Source organism: Typopeltis vanoorti, chromosome 7, assembly GCF_054136105.1.
Source record: "Typopeltis vanoorti isolate ZY-2024b chromosome 7, IOZ_Tvanoo_1.0, whole genome shotgun sequence".
Lineage (NCBI taxonomy): Eukaryota > Metazoa > Arthropoda > Arachnida > Uropygi > Thelyphonidae > Typopeltis > Typopeltis vanoorti.
This window is the reverse complement of record NC_143555.1, coordinates 131569011-131591713: the sequence shown is the minus strand read 5'-3', so window position 1 is coordinate 131591713 and position 22703 is coordinate 131569011. Positions and strand designations below refer to the sequence as shown.

At 34.5% G+C, this 22703-nt stretch overlaps 1 protein-coding gene across 3 annotated transcripts in view; it reads right to left on the bottom strand.

The window, feature by feature from the left end:
• The window catches only part of LOC150105073 (uncharacterized), a 162282-nt gene that overhangs the window by 89740 nt on the left and 49839 nt on the right, over positions 1–22703 (bottom strand). For all 3 annotated transcript variants that reach the window (XM_090396130.1, XM_090396131.1, XM_090396129.1), the window contains exon 4: positions 2544–2648. In XM_090396130.1, the coding sequence (XP_090252256.1) occupies positions 2544–2648 (105 nt within the window). The remainder of the gene's footprint in view (positions 1–2543; positions 2649–22703) is intronic.

Here is a 22703-nt window from a genome sequence, read left to right as displayed (position 1 = left end):
GAAAATCCTAAACCCTAATACAACTATGCATCAGGTAACCACCCACCCACATACAAAAAAAAAAAGCAGAGCACTCAGCAATACTTTTACAAAAAATTTACAAAAAAATTAAAATTATGGACTCCCAACCTTGCTATAAATAATTATTTTAATTTCCCAACATTTCGATCTTCATATTAAGGTCATCATCTGGAGTATACACACACATATATACAGAGACAAGCTAAATTACACATTTCACACAATATGCTAAAGAGACAATGATTTGATCCTAAAGGAAAGGATAACATCAAATCCCATTTTCAGAATTTCAAAAAACTGTTTAAATCTCTGTGTTTACAATAAACAAGCTACTTAAATTATAGAAGTATGCTTATAGAATACTGTTAACATAAATCTATCTATGCTAGAGTGCTAACTGGCTACAGAGTGTTTCTTAAATAAAAGATCTCTTAAAGTATTTTGATTGCAATTATTAGCTCACATAAAAAATAAACTATGAACAATTATAACACAATGTTTCTTTAATATCAATGTTTCTAAGGCATATTTACTCTTAAGAGGTAAATTAGCAAAGATAAAATGAGATACCAAATTAACCATGAACTGGAAGTAAAAGGGTAATCAGCCTGAACCTGTATTCAACTGAAAATTATACTAGATGAATAAAAAATAATATAGAAGAGTTCTGTATTTGCTAGTGCAATTGTAAGCAATTGCACTAGCAAATACAAGCCAAGTTGATCATCTTGGCATCATTGCAGTTAAACACATTTGATTAAAAAAGCCTATAATCTAGTTTGTACAGATATGTTGAAAATAACAACCCCCAGTTAAATATTAGAAAAAAGTCTGAGAATCAAATTTCAAATTAAAAACTTTATGCATTTTAAAATAAATAAACTAAGCAGCGTGTAAAAATTTAGTTTGTGGAAAGGGATGAAATTCACTTTGATTTAAATGGTATTATCAAACTACACCTCCAAATAAAAAAAAATGTGTTGAATGATTTGCACTTCTAATTTATTGCATAGAAAATAATTATTACCAAATATAAATTAGCATCATCTAAATCTACAAACTTTGTAGATTATATAACCATGTAAACCGATAAAAAAATAACTTTATTTGAAAACATTCAAACTTAGGATGGTTCAAAACATTAGAATAATGTGAAAATAAATGTAAAAAAATTAGTCAAAGGGAAAACAACATGTTAATTAGTACTTTGTTGCATACCCCCTTAGCGTTTATGACTGTCTGTAAGCAGTTGGGCATATTATTTACTAGCGGTTCACAGTCTTTTTTTTTTCTTTTTTTTTAATCAAAACATTTTGTCTCTTGGGGCAACTTTTTGAAAATGCTTCTTCATAATTCCCCACAAATTCTCAACGGGACTTAAATCTGGTGAGTTTGCTAGACAAAGAATTACATTGATCTGCCTTTCTTTGAGCCATCTAGTAGTGGTCTTGGAAGTGTGACAAGCTGAATCTTGCTGAAAAAGGAAATCACCATGACATAAATCTTCTGATGCTGGTAACATAAAGTGCTCAAGAATTTCTTGGAACACTTTGGAATGGACTCTTTCGCACACAAAACACACAGCTTATTTGGACCCTCTGCAGTCATACAAACCCATACCATGACAGAAGTTGCAAATTTCACTGAATGTTTCATGCATTCTTTATAAAATGCTTCTTGCTTAAGACGGCAAACACGTATCAGATAATGACCATGGAACACACAAAACATACTTTCATCACTAAAGGTACCTTTTCCCAGCCCTCTTGACTCCAGAATAGTACGATGTTTACACCATCGTACTCTAGCTGCTCTGCCTACTGCTTGGAAGTCATAAGCGGCTTTATCTTAGACACATGTGATTTAAAACCCAATTTGTGAAGTCATCTCAACATTATAGATTTTGACACATTCACACCTAGTTCTTTCTATCTCCTGTGAAAATACTTTACACTTCAGATGCAGGTTTTAATCGCAATATTCTGCAATCCCCTCTAATCTCTTGATGTAGTTATTACCTTTCAACTGTTATTGCAGCAATTATTTTGAAAACTCTGGTTATTAGAATACTGTCTCAATAGTCTACTCACGCTTGCTTGGGAACATTTCAATCCCTTAGCTAAGAATTTTTAGTTTGGCCTTCTTTGTGTAGAGACACCATACAATACTTCTTAGCTTCTGATATGTCACTCATTCAACCCATGTTTAGCAAATGATTAACTGAAATCCACACGCAAATGATTCCTCACACATAAGTCAGTCCCACGGATACTGAAATATATGCTATTTCTATGCTCTGCTCAAAACCAATAGGAAAAATTAAAAATTATTCTAATTTTTTGTATTCCATTAAATCTAAACTGAGATTAATTATGGACAATTCTATGTTTATTTATTTATTTTATTTTATTTTAAATAAAATAAATAAATAAACAACAATAATAAAATAAAACAACTTTACATATATATCTACAGTTGGTTATGTTTATCTTCAAAGTTTGAAATTATAATAATTATAGTACCATTCTCTTTCCACGACGGACTTCTTTCAGAATATCTGCAGGAAGAAATCCAAAAATGCCATCTTTATCTTCATTTCCGTGTTGGGGAAGGCCACTTGCAAAAAACTACAAAACAAATATTACTTGATTTTTCAAGTATGTAATAAAGTAAATAATATTTTAAAAAAAAACTTTCACAGATTACAAATGTAACAAAAAATAATAATAAAAATATAGAATTTTATTCCCAAACTCCAATATACATCACTGAATGTTACATGGACAGCATCAGGGAGACAGACCGTTAACTACAATCAAAACATTATTGTTATTACGGGCAACTCCAGGGAGTCCTTAGACTCATCGAGGGAGGCCCCAAATCATGTTCATCACAACTATTTCACATTCATACAGTATCTATCATACCTCGCCTTAAACTCATTCACTGTCATGTCACAGCATCCACCACAGACTCTGGCAGTCCATTCCACTCATTCACCACTCTAAAAGTAAAGAACCCAGCTCTAACACCCTTACTAACCACACTTTTGCCCAGTTTCCATGGATGTCCCCTAGTCCTCCCACAACCAGTCCTGTTCTCAAAAATATCTTCAAAATTAATTTTATAGAAACCCTTCAGTAATTTGAATGTCTCAATCATATCCCCCCTCCTCCACCTATCAACCAATTTTTGCAACCCACAACTCCTCAACCTGTTCTCATAAGGTTCATTCCACAGACCTGCTATCATCTTGGTCACTCGCCTCTGAATCCTCTCAACCTCCTCCCCATCAAGAAGAAACCTAGGTGACCAAATCTGGCACAGTAGTCGAGATGGGGTCTTATCAAGGCTCGATACAGAGGAACAATAACCTGCTTGTCAACGTATTCTTCAGCAACCAAGTGATTTGATGAGCTGATTTGGCCACTTTTGCAATGTGCCCCCTAAACTTGAACTCCTTATCCACCAACACTCCTAAATCTCACGCCTCATCAATTTCCTGGAGTACAGTTCATGTAGTAAACTGCTGCTAATCTTTTCACCCCAAAATGTATAACCTCATGTTTTGCCACATTAAATTGATATCCATTCTCCTTAGCCCAGACCTCTAATCTATCCAAATCATCCTGCAAAATTTTGACATAATCTGCATTCACTATTGCCCTACCCAACTTTGCATCATCCGCAAACAAATGAACTGTTCCACTCTCTGATATCTCTGTCAACCACCCTCGTATCCATCTCACCAACCCTATATCCATCCCCATATGCTGCAATTTACTGATTAGAATTCCATGTGGTATCCTGTCAAAGGCCTTAGCAAGGTCCAGTAGAATCACTGTAAACCCATTACCCTTATCCAGTTCAGCTGTCACTGTGTTATAATACGCGAGCAAGTTACTGAGGCATGACCTACCCTTCACAAAACCATGCTGTCCCCGATACAGTATCCCATTTTCATCTATCCAATCTTGAACATGAATCATAAAGCAGACACATATTAACTTGTCTCAGTCACAGCTGAGGTTTGATTACACTATTAGAGCTTAAAGAAAAGTTGCATAGATAAAAAATAATAATAATTTAAAATAAGAATAATTTTTTTAAAAAAGATACCATGAAGAATTAATTATGATCAGTTTTCAAAATTAGAGATTGGCATGCAGTCTGAGTTGAGGTTCAGATAATTTTCTAGTGTTTCAAAGAAAAAACGATCAAATTTGACTTGCTGATTACACTGTGGTGATCATAATTAGGGGCGCTCGGTCAGCCGTATTACGGCAACAAGATATTTTACAAAAATACAGCGTTTAGTTAACAAATAAAAAGGCGCCATTTCCCATTGACAGTTAAATATTTGCTTATTATATTTTATGAATAAAAAAATTACAGTCATACATACTAAAACTAAACATTTTCGAACCCACTTATTAGATACTTAAGGAAACAACCCATAAAGTATCATACGATGTGAATTTCATAAACTTTTATAGTTTATATTATAAACACATATCTATTAAATTTTATTATGCATGAATTCTCCTACTCAAACTGCAGGTTTCTATCTCCCCGAATTTCACATTTCAACGATAATTCGCTCCTTGCAATAAACAATACGCTATCCCCAACAACCATTATACTGCAGAAACACTAAAACCAATTAGTTTTATCATGTCACTGGATAAGGTTCACAGACATCATTTGCAGACTAATATATATTTCTCAACAAATAGTGCAATTATAGACAACTGGGAATATAAACACTAACTAATGAATGACATCTTCCCTCCAACAGAAACTGCTATATACAGCAGATGAAACATATGGTTTTGCATGACACTACCTCGTCATGAACGTGTTAAAATTAAGAAATATATAGTGAATGCATTTCAGATATTATGGAAATCGGTTAGAGAATTAGCATTCAATTCAATTGTCAGCTTGTTTTGTTTGGGTAGCTCGATATTTTGTTAATACCGCACCAATCATATGCACTTCTTAATAGTGGCTTTTTCTCTATTATACTGGCCTACAATCACGCACATCTTTCATTTCTCATTAGTAATTTGTCAAGGATTGTTCATTACGTATCTCAAGTCTTAAATTACTGGTAATTTTTGCTTGATATAATGGGAAAGAAGATGACTATTTGGGTAGATAACTGATTGCACACAAGGAAACCGCTCTTGAGGACAGAAGAAGTGATGGAGAATAGAAGATTCTTGGTAAGTCATACCCATTTTCAGTTTTTTTCTTTTGAAAACTTTAGTTTCCAAAAATCCCCACATATATCTCGCAGCACGATTTTTTAGCTTTAATTTTGGGAAAAAAGTGCGAGCTATAGTCGAGTAAATACAGTAATTTTTTAGCTTTCAAATTGTTAAATATGGATCATTGGTTAAAGACTGGATTTATAAAATGCACAAAAGAGAGCAAAATTGCAGATATAGAAATAGGCAATTTTACTTGTCTCATTGATGATAAATTATTTATATTAAGTAAAAATGATTAGTATCTTTATAAATTTTGTTCTATTAATAATAAATCATGTTTTTTTTGGTTTAAATGTACATCTAAATTCAAATAAAACACAGTTACAATGAAATATATTTTTATTTATTTATTATTATCATTATTATTATTATTTTGATAATGGTATTTTGAAAAGGTACATGGTAATAATGAAAATTAAGGAAGGGTACACGGATATCTGAAGTTTCAGAAACACTGATCTATCCAAAAATATTTAGTCTGAAACATAGATGTACATTACGATGTTCGTTTTCTTAAATTCCGCTTCGAATTTGAATAGACGAAATAGCATCTCTCCAAACACGCACTCACATTTTTTTCTGAGTCATTTCAATTTTAAATGTGAAACATATCGAGTGTATTATGTATTCTGTGTTTAAGTGACTTTATACAATTTGACTTTGAATTTAATTGTGTACTTATTTTTAGATTTTTGATAGACAAATAAAATTTTAAAGATAATAGTTTATAAATTATAAACATATTAATCAGCTGAGGGACCTTAGCTAAAAATCCCATATATATGTGGGATAGACTATCGGCACATCAGGCTGATGCGGCTCGAATTAAATTAATAAACATAGGTTATTTATGAGCTATAAAACCCTTTAGCTGAGCTTTGTTTACACATACTTTGTTTACACAATTGGCCCTTTCTTGATAATTTTTGGTGTATTTTTGCATCATTTCATTTTGTGCGTTACACTAACAGTGTTACTGTGCAGTTGCCTTTTGTTTTATAAAATATATTTATGGTTGTTTAGTAAATTTTTTGTGAATTTGGATTATTATTCACGTAAAGTAAGTACATCTATTATATTTTTGCTAAGTTTGAAAATCAGTTAAATTGTTTAATTTTAGTTAATTATCTTATTTTGAAAACAAAAGATTTTTATGTTATGTTGGGTAGACATCTAGAAAATAAATAATTTTCAATAAGAGATTTATTTATATATTTGTTCTTGTTCTGGTTGGAAGACATTGGGGTTGGGGTACTTTTACTGATTTCTTTAATAAATAATTTTAATATTCTAGAAATTTCTTAATTATTAAACAATTACCAGAATGTAAAAAATATTAAATAAATATTACTGAGAAATCAATCAGTGGCTAATATCTCTACATGTTAATTTTCAAATACCTAAAATGTAACCATATTTATTATTCAAAACATCTGAAAAATCAAATTCTGTAATTAAAAAAAAATAGTCAGTCTTGGGCCATTCACCTTAAAAATAATAGTCAGTTAAGGGGTTAAAAAATAAGTTGAAGGGAAAATTTCAGAAATTATTTATTTTAATAAATTTAGTTTAATCCTTTATCCAAGTGTGAGCAAACAAAGTTTGCGCCTGAAAGTATCTTCAGGACTGGGGTAAGGTGATACAACACCAGGGCAACTCGTTGCAAAGGTGTAGCAAGCTACCAACACTCCTGTCTCAGTATCTCCTTTAATGCAAAACACATCTCCTTGCAGATATGTCTAATGTTATGCATTAAGGGAAGGGCCACTACCCAGACTAGTTTCGACCTTTATTGAGGTAGAATGGGAGTTCATGCCTTTCATCACTGGCCTCTTTAGATTTAAAAAAAGTTGTGCTGAGAGTCAGCTTGATAGTGAGAGAGGAGGAGAAAAGATAGAGTGGATAGTAGTAGATAGTTAAAAGAGGCCTCAGTCGATCTACTTGGCCTGACTTAAATGTCGGCACCAAGCAGATCTCCGACATTATCTCCCTCCATCCATTCTTTTCAGCTTTCCCCGGTCAGTCACCTCTTCAGGTGTCTGCCCGAGGAAAGTGGGGAAAAACAAATGAAAGAAGCACCACATGAAAAAGAGGAACTAGTAAATAACATTAAAAATGACATATGACAATTTGTAAGAAACTAGGAAAATTCTGAAATTTCAACCTCAATGACCAGTTTAATACTGAGAAGAGCAGGGGCAGAGCCTGGCCTGGGTGATGCAGCCCACAAGGAGCAGCACCGCCTCGGTGTAAGCCTTCACAGCCCAGGTTCTCAGGACACCCCCTCCTGTGTGGAATAGACAGACCTTTTTTACAACAAAAATTCTAATCTGAAAGAGGACAAAAAGAAGAAAAAACAAACCAGAATTTTTTTTTTTTTCCTTTGGCAGATCGATACTAGGAGTCGACTGACTTTTTAGGCGAGGTTTAAATCCTCCTGCTGTCTATTGTTGTGGGTTTTAATGATGAGATCTGCTAATTTGTCTCCACGGACGTGGTTTAGCATGTAGAGGCCTCTGTGCAGTGCTAGTCCCACGTCATCCTCTGCATCGATAAGACCAATGATCTATTCAGGAGTGATTTCATCTATATTATCGATAAACACGTTGTTCCATTCTGCACTGACGACTCTTGGCCCGTTTTGTCCTGTGAGTATCAGCTGAATGTCTCCGAATGTTTCTATAGCTTTTCTTAGTCTCGCCGCCTCCTCGGGGAAATCTTTTAAGAGATGCAATATAGGTGCATTGGCCTTTGCGTGAGGGAACTTTGTGGGTTCTGAAGTTGACTTTATATTTTCAACTTGTGCTGGATTTCCTTGTTTCGATTTTTTAATATTTACTTCTTCAGGGCTGGCTGGCCTCTTTTGTGTGGTTTCTGCATTGTTGATTTCCATATCTACTGCCTCCGTGTCCTCGTCTATTGTGACTGCAGTGATAGTTCCGTTTTGTTGGTGCTGCTGGTTATTTTCGGTTGCTCTTTAAAAGGAGCAATAGACTCATATGGGGAGAACTCTATGTAAAGGATATAACCAAGGTCGAGCCCCAGCAACTGGACGGTCACCTGGACTTAACAGAGGAGGAAAAACAACACTTATGCGACACATTGAAGTTGCTGACACAAGTAGATCTGGAAAAGAGATACCCAGGGATAATGAAGGAATTTGAAAAAAGAACTTTACCAGTAGATACAAACACCGGTTCTTCTCACGCCATTACAAAACTGGTAAAAAGAAAAGAACCCCGATATGAATATTCGAATGTAACAAAACGAATCCTATTCTATCTTAGGAATAAACCCGAGATAAAAAACAAAGTCCACACAGCTGTACAGGAAAAGGGAGACGTGGCTTTGCAATGTGAAGGTGAGCTAGAGAGTCTTAGAATATGGCTCAAGTTTGGGAAAGTCACTTACGACCGAGTGGAATGGAATGAATGCTTGAAGAGAATATGGCAACTTAATGATGAAGAGTCAGTACACGTACTCACAGTGATGGAAAACGTGGTAAAAGACTATGAGGAAGCGGTAAGAGATAGCAGGGCAAATATGACATAAAAAAAAAAAAAAAAAGCCCCTTCTAAGTTTCTTGGTTCTGTTTCTGTATGTTCACACTTAATCCACATCGGAGGGGGCAGACCTGAGAACCCGAGCAGCGAAGGCTTACAGCGAGGTGGTGCAGCTCCTTGCGGGCTGCATCACTCAGGCCAGGCTCTTCCCCCGTTCTTGCAGTACTTTTCTGTTAATTCACCGACTTTTGTTGTTCTATTTATGCGTGTTCTAGCTCCTTTGTTGTTTCTGTTTATGTGTGTCCTAGTTCTTTTGATTTTCAATTTATGTGTGTCTTCCTGCATTTGTTTTTTTTCACTTCTTTCATCGGCCAGACATCTGAAGAGGTGGCTGGCCGGAGAACGCAGAGGAAGATAATGTCGGAGATCTGCTTGGTGCTGGCATTTAAGTCAGGCCAGGTGGATCGACTTAGGCCTCTTTTAACTACCTACTACTATCCACTCTATCTTTCTTCTCCTCTCTCACTATCAAGCTGACTCTCAGCACAACTTTTTTTTTAAATCTAAAGAGGCCAGTGATGAAAGGCATGAACTCCCATTCTACCTCAATAAAGGTCGAAACTAGTCTGGGTAGTGGCCCTTCCCTTAATGCATAACATTAGACATATCTGCAAGGAGATGTGTTTTGCATTAAAGGAGATACTGAGACAGGAGTGTTGGTAGCTTGCTACACCTTTGCAAAGAGTTGCCCTGGTGTTGTATCACCTTACCCCAGTCCTGAAGATACTTTCAGGTGCAAACTTTGTTTGCTCACACTTGGATAAAGGATTAAACTAAATTTATTATACTCTAACCAAGTGAAAAATAAACTTTCAATATTATTTATTTTGGTGGACAACTTTTAAAACTCTTCTTATTTTAAAGTCTAACGAAGTGTGTTAACCCTTAGATGTCGGAAAAAAAGCCAAAGAAGTTATCTGGTGCACAAAACAGGAAAAGACAATTGCAGCGAGTACAACTGGAACATAAACTGGCTGGATCGCTGAATCCAGCCAGTTTATTTTTAACTTCAGGACCACATAAAAAATAAAGGACAGAAAGTTCTGACGAAGCAAGTACTTCGTGTAGCTCTACTCCAGAAAAAGAGAGGACACAAGGTAACTATGAAGAAACAAATGTTACATGCGAAAATGAAACTGGACTGTCTACAGAAGTTGCAGCAGCAGAAATATTGGATTCCGATTCAGCAAAACACGAAACTTCAAATTTTAATGTTAATGATCCAGGTACTTGGCCGAATCATATAACTACCAAAGTTAGTGATTGTTTAGTTGAGCATTGCCTGTATCAAGTAGTTAATAAAGAATTTCCCAAAGATGAATCTGGCCGCAACTTTTCCGATTCATACTATTATCGAACTTTAGCAAATGGAGAAAAACTTTTACGAAGTTATTTAATTTATTCAGAATCACGAAATTTGGTTTTCTGTTATTATTGTAAAATATTTGGTAGTCAAAATTCCCAACTTACTAATGAATACGGTTATAACGATTGGAAACATTTGAGTCATATACTAAAAATACATGAGAAAAGTTCCACGCGCATTAAAAACTGTTCAAAATACAGCGTATTTAAAATGTTGTTGATTAAGAAATGCACTATTGATTGCACACAACAAAGATTACACAAAACTGAGAAAAAATATTGGCAATCTGTTATAGAACGGTTAATCTACATAATACAATATTTATCAAGACAGTGTATAGCTTTTAGAGGTTCTTCACAAAAACATTTTGAAAATGATAATGGCAATTTTTTAAAGTTAGTAGAAATTGTCTCTAAATTTGATTCGATAATGGCAGAACACTTGCATCGCATCCAAACATCACAAAAAAGGAACATTGCTCATTATTTAGGTGATAAATACAAAATGAAATCATCCGTGTAATTTCTGAAGCTAGAAAACAAAAAATTTTAGAAATGGTTAAAGAAGTGAAATATTATTCATTAATTCTTGACACTACTCCGGATATAAGCCACACAGAACAATTATCTATTGTTATTAATTTTGTTAATCAAAATAAAGATACAAATATAGCAGAAATTCATGAACATTTTTTGGGTTTTCAATCTGTAGAAGATACCACTGGGCAAGGACTATTTCAATTTATAAAAAATTATTTAAAATCACTGAATATTAACATTTCTGATTTATGTGGCCAAGCTTATGATAACGGTTCAAATATGCGAGGCAAACATAATGGACTGCAGAAAAAAATCCTTGAAATAAATTCAAGGGCTTTTTTTTATTCCGTGTGCTGCTCATTCATTAAATTTGGTAGTTAATGATGCAGCTAAGATATCCAATGAAACTGTAAATTTTTTTGGGGTAATACAGGAATTATATAATTATTTTTCAATATCTGTGAAACGTTGGGCTATATTAAAAAAACATATTCGTGTTTTAAATTTGAAACCACTTTCTGCTACTAGGTGGGAAAGTAGAGTAGAAGCAATAAAGCCACTTAAAAATAATATCAAGGAAATTTACCAGACTCTTTTTGATATTACAGAAGATGAAACTAAAGATATCCATTCTAGAGTTCAGGGAACTTAATTTCAAAGATTTATTTGTTTAAATTTATTTGCTCTGTTCATGTTTGGTACGAAATCTTAAGTCTCGTAAATGTTGTAAGCAAAATAATGCAGAATCTGACATCTGATATAGGAAAAATTACAGAAAATCTTGATTATGTTATACAAGAATTAAATACTCGCCGAACAGACCAATAATTTGAAAATATTATTAGAACTGCAAAAGAAGTAGCAAGCAATCTTAATATTGATTCTATTTTTCCAGACATTCGCAAAAGAACAAAAACAAAAATGTTTGGTTACAAAGCATCAGATGAGACAATGCACGATCCTAAACAAAATTTTAAAATAATTTTATTCTTCGCGATTTTAGACACGACAATAATTTCAGTCACAGAAAGATTCATACTCTTAAAACAACATAGCGAAGACTTTAAAGTTATAATAGGCGGCCAGTAATGAAGGTTCGCCATCGTTATCAAAGAACGGTAGCATAAAAGAAATGAGTCAGTGTACTAGCTGTGAAATGTACGCTTTGCGGAGTGCGGTCGGAGTGTGGTTAGATGATAATAAAGGATTGAATGTGTGTAGAAAATGTAGGGAGAATGAGGAATTGAAGTGTATTTCGGATCGTGAGTGTGATATTTTTGTCAACCTTCAGAATGAAGGAAATAGGGATATGAGAAGAAACGGTAAGGTTGTACATGAAAATTGTGAGAGTGTGAATGTAGAAAGTGTGAATGATAGTATAAATGGTTTCTCAGAGAACAAAAAAGATGAGATAGATGCATTGAGTGAGATCGCGTTGTTGAATAGTGCGATAGAAAGAGCAAAACAGCAGTTAGAGTGCATGAACAAAAGTAGACTGAATGAAGCAACCAATAATAAAAGGTATGACAGGAAAAATAGACGTATGACTGTGAACATGAACAAAATGAAGGATAGAGTGCTGTATGGAGACTCGTTAGTACGAGGTGTGTTAGTAGAGGATTTGACAAAATCGTACCAACCTGGTGCGACCATAAAGGACGTAACTGCGTCTATTAGAGAGCAAAAGGAAAGGGTGAAAGAAATGATTGTTGTGGCAGGTACGAATGATTTGAAAGGAGATAAAATGGAAATGATAGAAGACCTGAATGAATTGTTTGAGGTAGCAAAAGAAAAGAGTGAGAGAGTTAGAATGATTAGTCTTTTGCCACGGTATGACAGTGAAATGTTTAAAAGGAGGGCTATAATTGCAAATGACTTAATGCGTGGGTTATGTATGACGAGTGGTGTGGAATTTGTGGATGTGTGGAGTGAGTTTGATGGGCGAAAGGATCTATATAAGATGGATGGCTTGCATTTGAATGGTTACGGTGTAAGAAGACTTGAGAAAGTGTTGCTGAATGTAGTGGATGTGCAAATTCAGGGAAACTAGATTTGTTAGGGGGGGGGGGTAGAGATACAGTCCTTATGGAGGCAGTTGAATGTAAGAATGAATATAATATGCCAGAGCAAATAAGGACAACAAATCTGAGTGGGATAGTTAATATAAGGCATCAAGGTAGGGTTGGGGCTAATAGGGGTCTTAAATTCATGTACACTAATACTAGGAGTATTAGGAACAAGAAGGAAGAGTTTTTGGCTATGGTTGGCACTTCCAGACCACAGGTTATAGGTATTAGTGAAACATGGCTGACTGTAGATGATATAACTAGTGGGATTGAATGTGATGGGTATAGTGTGTTCAGGAATGACAGAGAGAATAAAATGGGGGGAGGAGTATTGTTGATGATAGCTGATGAGCTCCAGCCAAGGAGAATAGAAGTTGAATTGCAGGATAGAGAAAAGAGCACATTTGAGGCCATTTGGTGTGAGATTATGGCTAGCAGAACTAAATATACAATTGGGTGCTGCTATAGACCAGGTGATGGAAAAGATGGTGGTGACAGTATGCACAAGCAAATAGAAGAAATGGGTGGAAGGAGGGCGATTATTATGGGAGATTTCAACTATGGTCGCATTGATTGGAGTGAGGAGAGGACACACGGGAGGAAGGAACGGGATTTTATGCGGTTATTAAGGGATAACTATCTGCGACAGCATGTAATGGAAAATACTAGGGGTCAGAGAGTGCTTGACCTAGTAATTACATCTGAGGATTTGGTTGTAACAAATATGACCACATTGCCACCAATCGGTGAGAGTGATCACAGGGTCTTAACTTGGGAGGTGGCTAAAGGTGCAGAATTTTCAATTAAGACAGGGTACATGTGGAATTATCGGGCTGGAAAGTATGACAAGCTTAGGAGTTTGATTGGTTCAGTGCCATGGCATGTACAACTGCAAGGACTAGAAGTTGATAGTGCATGGGAGGTAGTTAAGAAGTGCTTGCATGAAGCAATGGCTGACTGTATACCTAGAGTCCAAATAATAAATCAAGTAGGGGTTAAATGGATGAATAACACCATTAAGCTTGAGTTGCAAAAAAAGAAACAACTATGGAGGGAATTTAAGGAGAAGGGTGACCGGCAGGCACATGAACGGTATAAAGCGCAGGCCAGAAGGGTGACGAGTATGGTAAGAAAGGCAAAAAAGGATTACGAAAGAACATTGGCCATGCAGGCTAAAGAGAATCCTAAACAGTTTTTTAGATATGTAGCAAGTAAAAGGAAAAATGTACATGGCAGATTGATTTTAAAGAATGCCGATGGTAGGAAGGTAACTGAATCAGTTGAGATAGTTGAGTTACTGAGTGAGCACTTTGCAAAAGTATATCATCCAGGTGGTGACATTGCAGAAACGAATAAACCAGTAGATTATACGGGAATTGTGGTTAATGAAGTGGAGGTGAGTAGTCTATTGCATAACCTCAATGTCAATACATCTGTGGGATTGGATGGTATACCAGCTCGTGTTGTACGAGAAGCAGCTAAAGAATTGTCAGTACCCTTGACCATTTTGTTTAATTTGAGTCTTGGGTCTGGGTTAGTCCCGAGCGGGTGGAAAGAGGGGAAAATAGTTCCACTGCATAAAGGTGGTTCCAAGACTGCTGTTGTAAATTACCGATCGATTAGCATATCAGGAATCATTGTCAAGGTCTTAGAGAAATTAGTCAAGAAAAGAATACAGGATTGGATAGATGAAAATAGGATATTGTATGGGGGACAACATGGTTTTGTGAAGGGTAGATCATGCCTCAGTAACTTGCTCACGTTTTATAACACAGTGACGGCTGAACTGGATAGGGGTAATGGGTTTACAGTGATACTACTGGACCTTGCCAAGGCCTTTGATAGGATACCACATGGAACCCTAATCAGTAAACTGGAGCAGATGGGTATAGATATAGGGTTGGTGAGATGGATAAGAGGGTGGTTGAAGGAGAGATATCAAAGAGTGGTTTATTCAGGAGTGGAGTAAAGAGTCTTTTAGACTCTTGTGACTAGTGGAGTGCCACAGGGCTCTGTTCTTGGACCACTGCTTTTCAATTTGTTCATCAATGATATTGGAAAGGATCTGAGAGGAAGTGTTCACTTGTTTGCTGATGATGCAAAGTTGGGTAGAGCAATTGTGAGTGCACAAGATGTCAAAATTTTACAGGATGATTTGGATAGTTTGGAGGACTGGGCTAGGAAAAATGGATGTCAATTTAATGTGGCAAAGTGTAAGGTTATGCACTTTGGGGTGAAAAGAATAGCAGCAGTATATCGCATTGGTGGAATCATACTCCAGGAGATTGATGAGGCCAGGGATTTGGGAGTGTTGGTGGATAGGGAGTTGAAGTTTAGGGGGCACATTGCAAAAGTAACTAAAACAGCTCACCAAATCACTTGGCTTCTGAAAAATACTTTAACATGCAGAGACGAACAAATTGTTGTTCCTCTGTATCGAGCTTTGATAAGACCCCATCTGGACTTCTGTGCCCAGCTATGGGCACCAGGGTTTCTTCGTGATGGGGAGGAAGTGGAGAGGGTCCAGAGACGAGTGACCAAGATGATAGCAGGTCTGTGGAATGAACCTTATGAGAATAGGTTGAAGATTTGTGGGTTGCAGAAATTGGACGATAGGCGAAGGAGGGGTGATATGATTGAGACATTCAAATTACTGAAGGGTTTTTATAAGATTGATCCAGAAGATATTTTTGAAAATATGACTGGTGGTGGGAGGACTAGGGGCCATGCATGGAAGCTGGGCAAGAGTGTGGTTGACAAGGGTGTTAGAGCTAGGTTTTTTACTTGGAGAGTGGTAAATCAGTGGAATAAGCTTCCAGAGTCTGTTGTGGGTGCTACGACCGTGAATGAGTTCAAGGCAAGGTATGATAGATACTGTGTGAATGTGGAATAGTTGTTCTTGACATGATGTTAGGGCCTCCCTCGATGAGTCTCTCGACTCCTTGGAGTTTCCCGGAACAACAACAACAACAATAATAATAATAATAAAGAGACATTAGCAAATTAAAATATTGGAGTGATGAAGATTTAATGAAACATTGTAAAGACTTGCACTTAAAACTGAGTGACAATCAAGTTTCCGACAATCGCAATGTTGATGGCATGACTTTATTTGAGGAATTAAAAACTTTGCAATGTTTTTTTAAAAAAGAGTCGGCTCCTCAGGATGTTTTTAATTATATATACGAAAATAAATTAACCGACACGTTTCCGAATACTGCGATTGTGATGCGTAGTTATTTAACATTACCAATATCCGTAGCATCAGGGGAAAGAAGTTTTTCAAAACTGAAACTAATAAAAAATTATTTGTGGTCAACAATGTCTGGAGAGCGTCTGAAGGATTTATCAGTTATATCAATTGAAAATAATATTATGGATTCATTAGACATTAAAGATGTTATTAAAAATTTTGTGGTGGCCAAAGCAAGACGGATAAATATGTAAAATAAATCTATATTTATACTTATTGTTATATAGTTAAAAGCATGAATCCAAATTATCTTGTTATGTAATATTTCTTTTTATATTAAAATAAAAGTAATTTTTGTTTATATATATATATATATATTATGTTGTATTTATATGTTAAGGAATAAATATTTTTGAAAATGTTTATTATTAAAAATTTCTTATTTATGAATTTCAGTGATTACAATGTTCTACTACTGTTAAATAAAATTTATTTTTATATATGCTTATAAACTGTTTTGTACTTTTAACAAAATAAGATTTTTCACAAAAATTTTTCATGGAAACTTATTTTATGGGGGCGCTGAAAAACGTTTTGCACAAGGGCACCTCCTACCCACAGCACGACACTGGTAGTGAGTGTGCCTTCTCTACACCAGGTATATGCCTTACCCAAGTAGGCAAATGTAGCAGAGGCATAGCAGGCTGGATACATTAAATTTAACTGCCTCAAACCCATATGGATTCTACTGTTAAAAGAAGTGCTGATCACATTAATGTTCCAGGGAAGCTGATGCACTGAATCTTATGCCACAGAGATACGATGAGAAATTGGTTATGTGGTCAGTGAAATTCATTCACTATATACTGTAAGCATTCAGACATGGTACAAACTTGGAAAGATATATTTGATGGAGAAAGAACTGGAGAGATTTAGATGGACTGTCATGGGTCTTTTGGAAACACATTGTACTAGACCAGGCCATATAAATCTGAAACATTCAATATTATATTACTCAGGAAAGAATGATTTAGCACACAGAGGAGCAGCAGCTGACATAGCGCATAGATCACTTTCCCACAATGTTGCAGAAGTAAAACCCATCTCATCCAGAATCATAGCCATTAGGATACCAGCAAAAGAAAGAAAAACTTTTATTAAAATAATACAAAAGATATGCACCTGATTCTTCACATACAGATCTTACTGATTTCTATTAACAAACAAGGGGAAATTGACAGAACATGTAATACAGATCTGCTAATAATTATGGGTGATTTTAATGCCAAAGTTGGACAATATTTGGATGACATGCATGATGTAATAAGTAAATTTGGAATTGACACAAGAAATGGGAGAGTATCAGCTTGATTTCTGTAGAAAAAATAATCTTATAGTTGCAAACATGTTTTACCATAGACCGGCCCACAAATACACCTGAACTTCACCAGACCCAAATACTAAATCCTCTGTATTGAATGTCAAAACCTTTCAACTGGATAGGATACAGATCTATATCCTATCCAGTTGAAACTGAACTGGATACAGATCACAAACATTTATCTGCCAAGACAAAATTAAAATTTCACAAAAAAAGAAACAAAGCAAATCACTTCCAATGAAATCAGGAAAAATTCCACTTGGATACTGTTAAAACATTAAATCCTATGGGCTACCTAAATTTTTAATATCATGGAAAATAAGTAATTATCTCTCAGCAGGTGTATAAATTCTATTCCTTTCTGCTATGTGATTTTTCATCCTTCCAGTCTATATCTCCATAGTTGAATTACCCCATAATAATCACTCGACCTGTACTCATTGTACTATTTAGCGATGCATGTCTTCCAGATCATCTGTGGAACTCCCTGGCCTGTAGCAACAACCAACTGTATATTTTGTCTTACTGTTCTTAATCTCATAATACCAGACTGCTTCAAATGAACAGCCACCCTCCTGCCTATCACCTGTTCTTTTTGGTTGCAATTCATCTGCTATCAGCAGCACTCCTTCCCCACATCCTATCTTCTCCATCTTCCCTGAACAACTAATTAGTGACAGTCTTGGGCTAGCTATCTTTGATTGTATACTGATGGAGTTTAAACTGCCCCTTCAGTATCCAAAAGTAAGATAGGGTTAAAAGGCATTAGCTGATTTTTTTCTCTCCCCTCTCCTCATTGGATAGAACAAGATTTGAATATCTCTAACTCAACAATTCTTAACACAATCAAAAAAGCATAAACTCCACTGGTTTGGTCACAATGTGCGAATGGAACCATATTAATATCCTTGCTTGGTATTTAAGGGCACTATGGAGGGTACAAGACTCAGGGGAAGACCAAGTTTACCATGCCATCCTTGGAACTGCACTGGACTTTCAAAGCTGTTGGCATATGAAAGAGCTTTAGACAGAAAATGGTAAAAGGCTCTTATCCACGTGGGACTCAACCTGTCTTAGGAAAGAAAAGAAGAAGACACCTTTTCGCTACTTCTATATGGAAAATATGATCAAGGTAAAGATTTAACCTTGTTATATTTCTGTGCCTGACTTCCACTGATAAGCCCTTGATAACAATCAATACCAATCAGGGCAGTGGTTTATCCAATAATGTTATTGCGTTATGGGATAACTGATGTGAAGTCAAGAGCTTTTTTATACAAGTAGTCTAGTCATAAAAAGAAACTTCCTGTGCTAAATTCTTTACTTACATTTGGGTAAAGGATTAAACAAGAGTATAATTTCTTGTCAAATACAGTGAAAAACTTTCCTACCTCATACCACCTCAGATTAGCTCTCCTTATACATTCCTGAATGCTAACAATATCAAGCTCTTTCTTAACATCTTCATTTTTATATGATACTAACACTGATATCATCTGTTCACTCAACTAATTTTCTCAGAATGCTGATATCTATAGTCTCCAGCCTTTGATCAAGTTTTTTTTATTTCCAATCCAGATTTCAGATGAATAAGTTGAAATTGGTTTTATTGCTATCTTGTATACAGCTAATTTAGTGTTTTGAATCATTTCTCTCTTATTCCACATGAATTTATTTCCTACCTTACCAGCTTTGCTAATTCTGTTGTCTATTTTCATAATTATTGTATTATAAGACGTACTTTGTTTCTTTGAAAATAGGTCTGAAAAACAGGGTGTGTCTTATATGCCAATACTCAGTTTTTTTTTACTTTAATTTCTGGAAATTTTCTCTGTTCAGAGTTACGTGATTTCTTTCTTGCTTCCTTGCAGTGTGTGAGAGTATTCTAGTTACAGAGTTCAGTGGATGCGCTATCATCGATGATCTCAGCTGTGTTCCTGTTCATTTAAAAACTTTCCATTTGTTGTCACGTTGTTGAATGGTGATAAATTTCTGCCTTTAAATTTTCTCTAAATTTCTTGGAAAATTATGGCTGAAAAACGTTGGCATTGCTCAATATTGCATACAAGCTACATGTCATTGCGTGTATGCTAAAGAACATGGAAACAGAGCTGCAGAGAGACATTTCGGGCCACCCCCAACTGAGAAAATGATAAGAACTTGGCAGAATCAGGAAGAGGATCTAAAAAAAGTAACTCACGATAAACATAACCTATGATAAATTTCTGGGTTTTGACAAAGAAGATTAAAAGGTGGGTACTTTTTCCTAGTTAGATTAGGTATTTGTTGAAAGTAGACCTACTTATTACTTTATATTTGAAATACTGTAAATTCATTATAATATTCGGTGATAAAGTTTTTTTCCTAAAAAATGTGCACTTATATGCAGGCAAATACGGTAATTTGCCATCTTCATTAAATATTGTACCTAAGCATCTGAAATGTTTTCTAAGTTCTGCATTCAGGTTACTGCTGATGTTTTCATAATCTGTGTTTTCACAGTACCTATTTTCATATTTGTCTTTTTATAATGCTAATTTTCATACCATATCAAGAGATATCAATTACATCATTTAATTTAGTTATGGAATTATGCAAGCTTCTACTAGATTTTTGTTGGAAGTTTTTCCACTTAGTTATTCTATATAAATTAAAGATATCAAGAAATTATATACTTGGTTTAATCCTTTATCCAAGTGTAAGTCTTGAAAATACTTCTGGTGCAAACAAAAGTTTGCACCAGAAGTATTTTCAGGACTGGGGCAACTTGTATAAGGAAGTTAAGATTTCACATCGAGACTTCACTTATATAAAATATGACTTCTGCATTACTTCAACTTTAGTATCACCTCTAGGTCTGGCTCCCACTGAAGAAACCTTGATAAAGGTCGAAACCGGTCTGGGTAGTAACCCTTCCCATAATGCATAGCATTATACATGTCTGCAAGGAGATGTGCTTTGCATTATGGGATACCAAGGTAAGTGATGCGAAGTCTTAACTCCTCATACGTGTTGCCCCAGTCCTGAAAATACTTCGGGTGCAAACTTTGTTTGCTTACACTTGGATAAAGGATTAAACCAAGTATATAATTTCTTGGTATCTGTAATTTATTCTACTAGATTTATCTCATATCATAACACTAATTACAGGTATAGACCATATTGGTCTGTTCCGGTCTCATTATCCATCCAATATCCTTCTCTTTCCAATTGGCTTATATTTCAGTATTTGTTTAGGATGTCAGGTGTTAGCCATTCGGTTTACATATTCAATCCATTTTTGTTTATAATTGTTTAGTTCTTATTCTATTGATTTTGTTTTTAGTTCTTTTAAAATGACTTCGTTCTTTTTTGATCTAATAATGTGTATTTTGCAGTTCTTCACATAAATCTCATTTCACTTGTTTTTATTCTTTGTTTATCTTGTTTGTTTATTGTCCAAATTTCACTGCCATATAATAATGTGGACACTGTTAAGTATTGTATATTTTCAAGCGATGTTTCTTTTTGTACTATATTTAGGTTGAGTGTTCTATTTATCAGGCTATAATCTGTAAAAATTTTGAAGTTTGTTTTAATTTTATGTCTTTTTCTCCTTCATATGATATTTCACATTCAAGATAACTGAAAGTATTTATTTGTTCCATTATTTTAATATAAATAACATTTTGCTTCTAACTGGAGTTTGCCCACAAAATGACATTGTTTTAGTTTTATCTATGGAAATTTTCATTACAAACTGTTCTACTATAATGTTTAAATTATATATTGCTCTTTGTAAATTGTCTTCCTTATCTGATATTATTACCTGATCATCTGCAAATAATAGCATATTTATTTTGTTATTCCAGGAAACTTCTATACCTTGATTATTTAAGGTGTTCTACTGTATTAATATTTCATTAATGTAAATATTGAAATGTGTTGGAGACAGAGAGCATCTCTGTCTTACTGCTTGGTTTATAGATTGTTTTTCAGACAACTTTTCATTTATTTTTATTTCATTATCTTTATATATATTCAATTGCATGTAGTAAAATATTAGGTATATTTATTCTTTGTAATATATTAAACAGTATAAATCTTTTATTTTTTTACGAAAAAGCATTTGACAATGCTTTTTCGTAATCTATAAACAAAAGATGAGTTTAAATTCTCTTCTTTCATTGTAACGCGTCATTTTCTAAATTCATTCTGACATTCTAATAATATTTTTTCACTGTATATTTTTAGTTTTTCATTTACTATTCTGCTATATATTTTGTAGCATGTATTCAATAAACTAATACCTCTGTAGTTAGCAGGTTTTGTTTTATCCCCTTTTTTCAATATAGGTATTACTATGTATTTCATTCTACTGGTATTTGTCCATTTGTATATATTTTATTTAAAAATTTTAGTAATCTTTGATGAAATTTTTTTCCAGCAAATTTATACATTTTGGAGTTTATCCCATCTTCTCCTGCTGATTTGCCATTTTTTTAAATTTTATTTAGGTTGTCCTTTAATTCTTTCATTGTTATCATATCATTTAAGGTATTTTGTAAGTTTCTGGTGTAATTATTTTGATGCCAGTATTATCCGTCCAAAGATCTGTAAAGTAATCCAAGAATTCTTTTACATCTATTTCACAATTTATATTTGCAGTTTCTTTTATATCTGTATTCATGTGTTTTAGTATTTTGTATGCACTGGGTCTTATTTTGTATATGTAATTTTCTAGATATGATACAAGTTTTTTCCAGCTTTCTCTGTGTCTCTTTCTAGTTTCTCTTTTGGCTAATGCTCATCTTTTTTTATATTCAATTTCATCTTCTTGTTTTTTGCTACTTAATCATCTTTTAAAAGCCAGCTTTTTATTTTCAATTATTGCTTTTATTTCATTATCCCATATATGTAATTTTTATTTTTATGATTTTTTTTATCATCATCATCAAATTCCTGCCATGTACCCTCAAGGGGTGTACAGGATATGATAGTACTACATGAAAAAAATTACATCATTATTAATTTCCTATCTACAATTTTCCTCCAAATCAGTCTGTTACTTGTCAAGACTCCAATATTATTAAACCTTATATTTCTATTGCCTAAAGCATTTTGTACTGTATCAATCCACCTATATCTTGGTCTTCCTCTGGGTCGTTTTGCTGCCAACCTGGCAGAGAACACTTGTTTTGCTAATCTTTCCTTGCCCATTCTGTTTAAGTGACCATACCACCAAGATTAGCTCTGCTAACGCATTCCTGGATGATGACAATGTCAAGTTCTTTCCTAATATCCTCGTGTTTAATATGA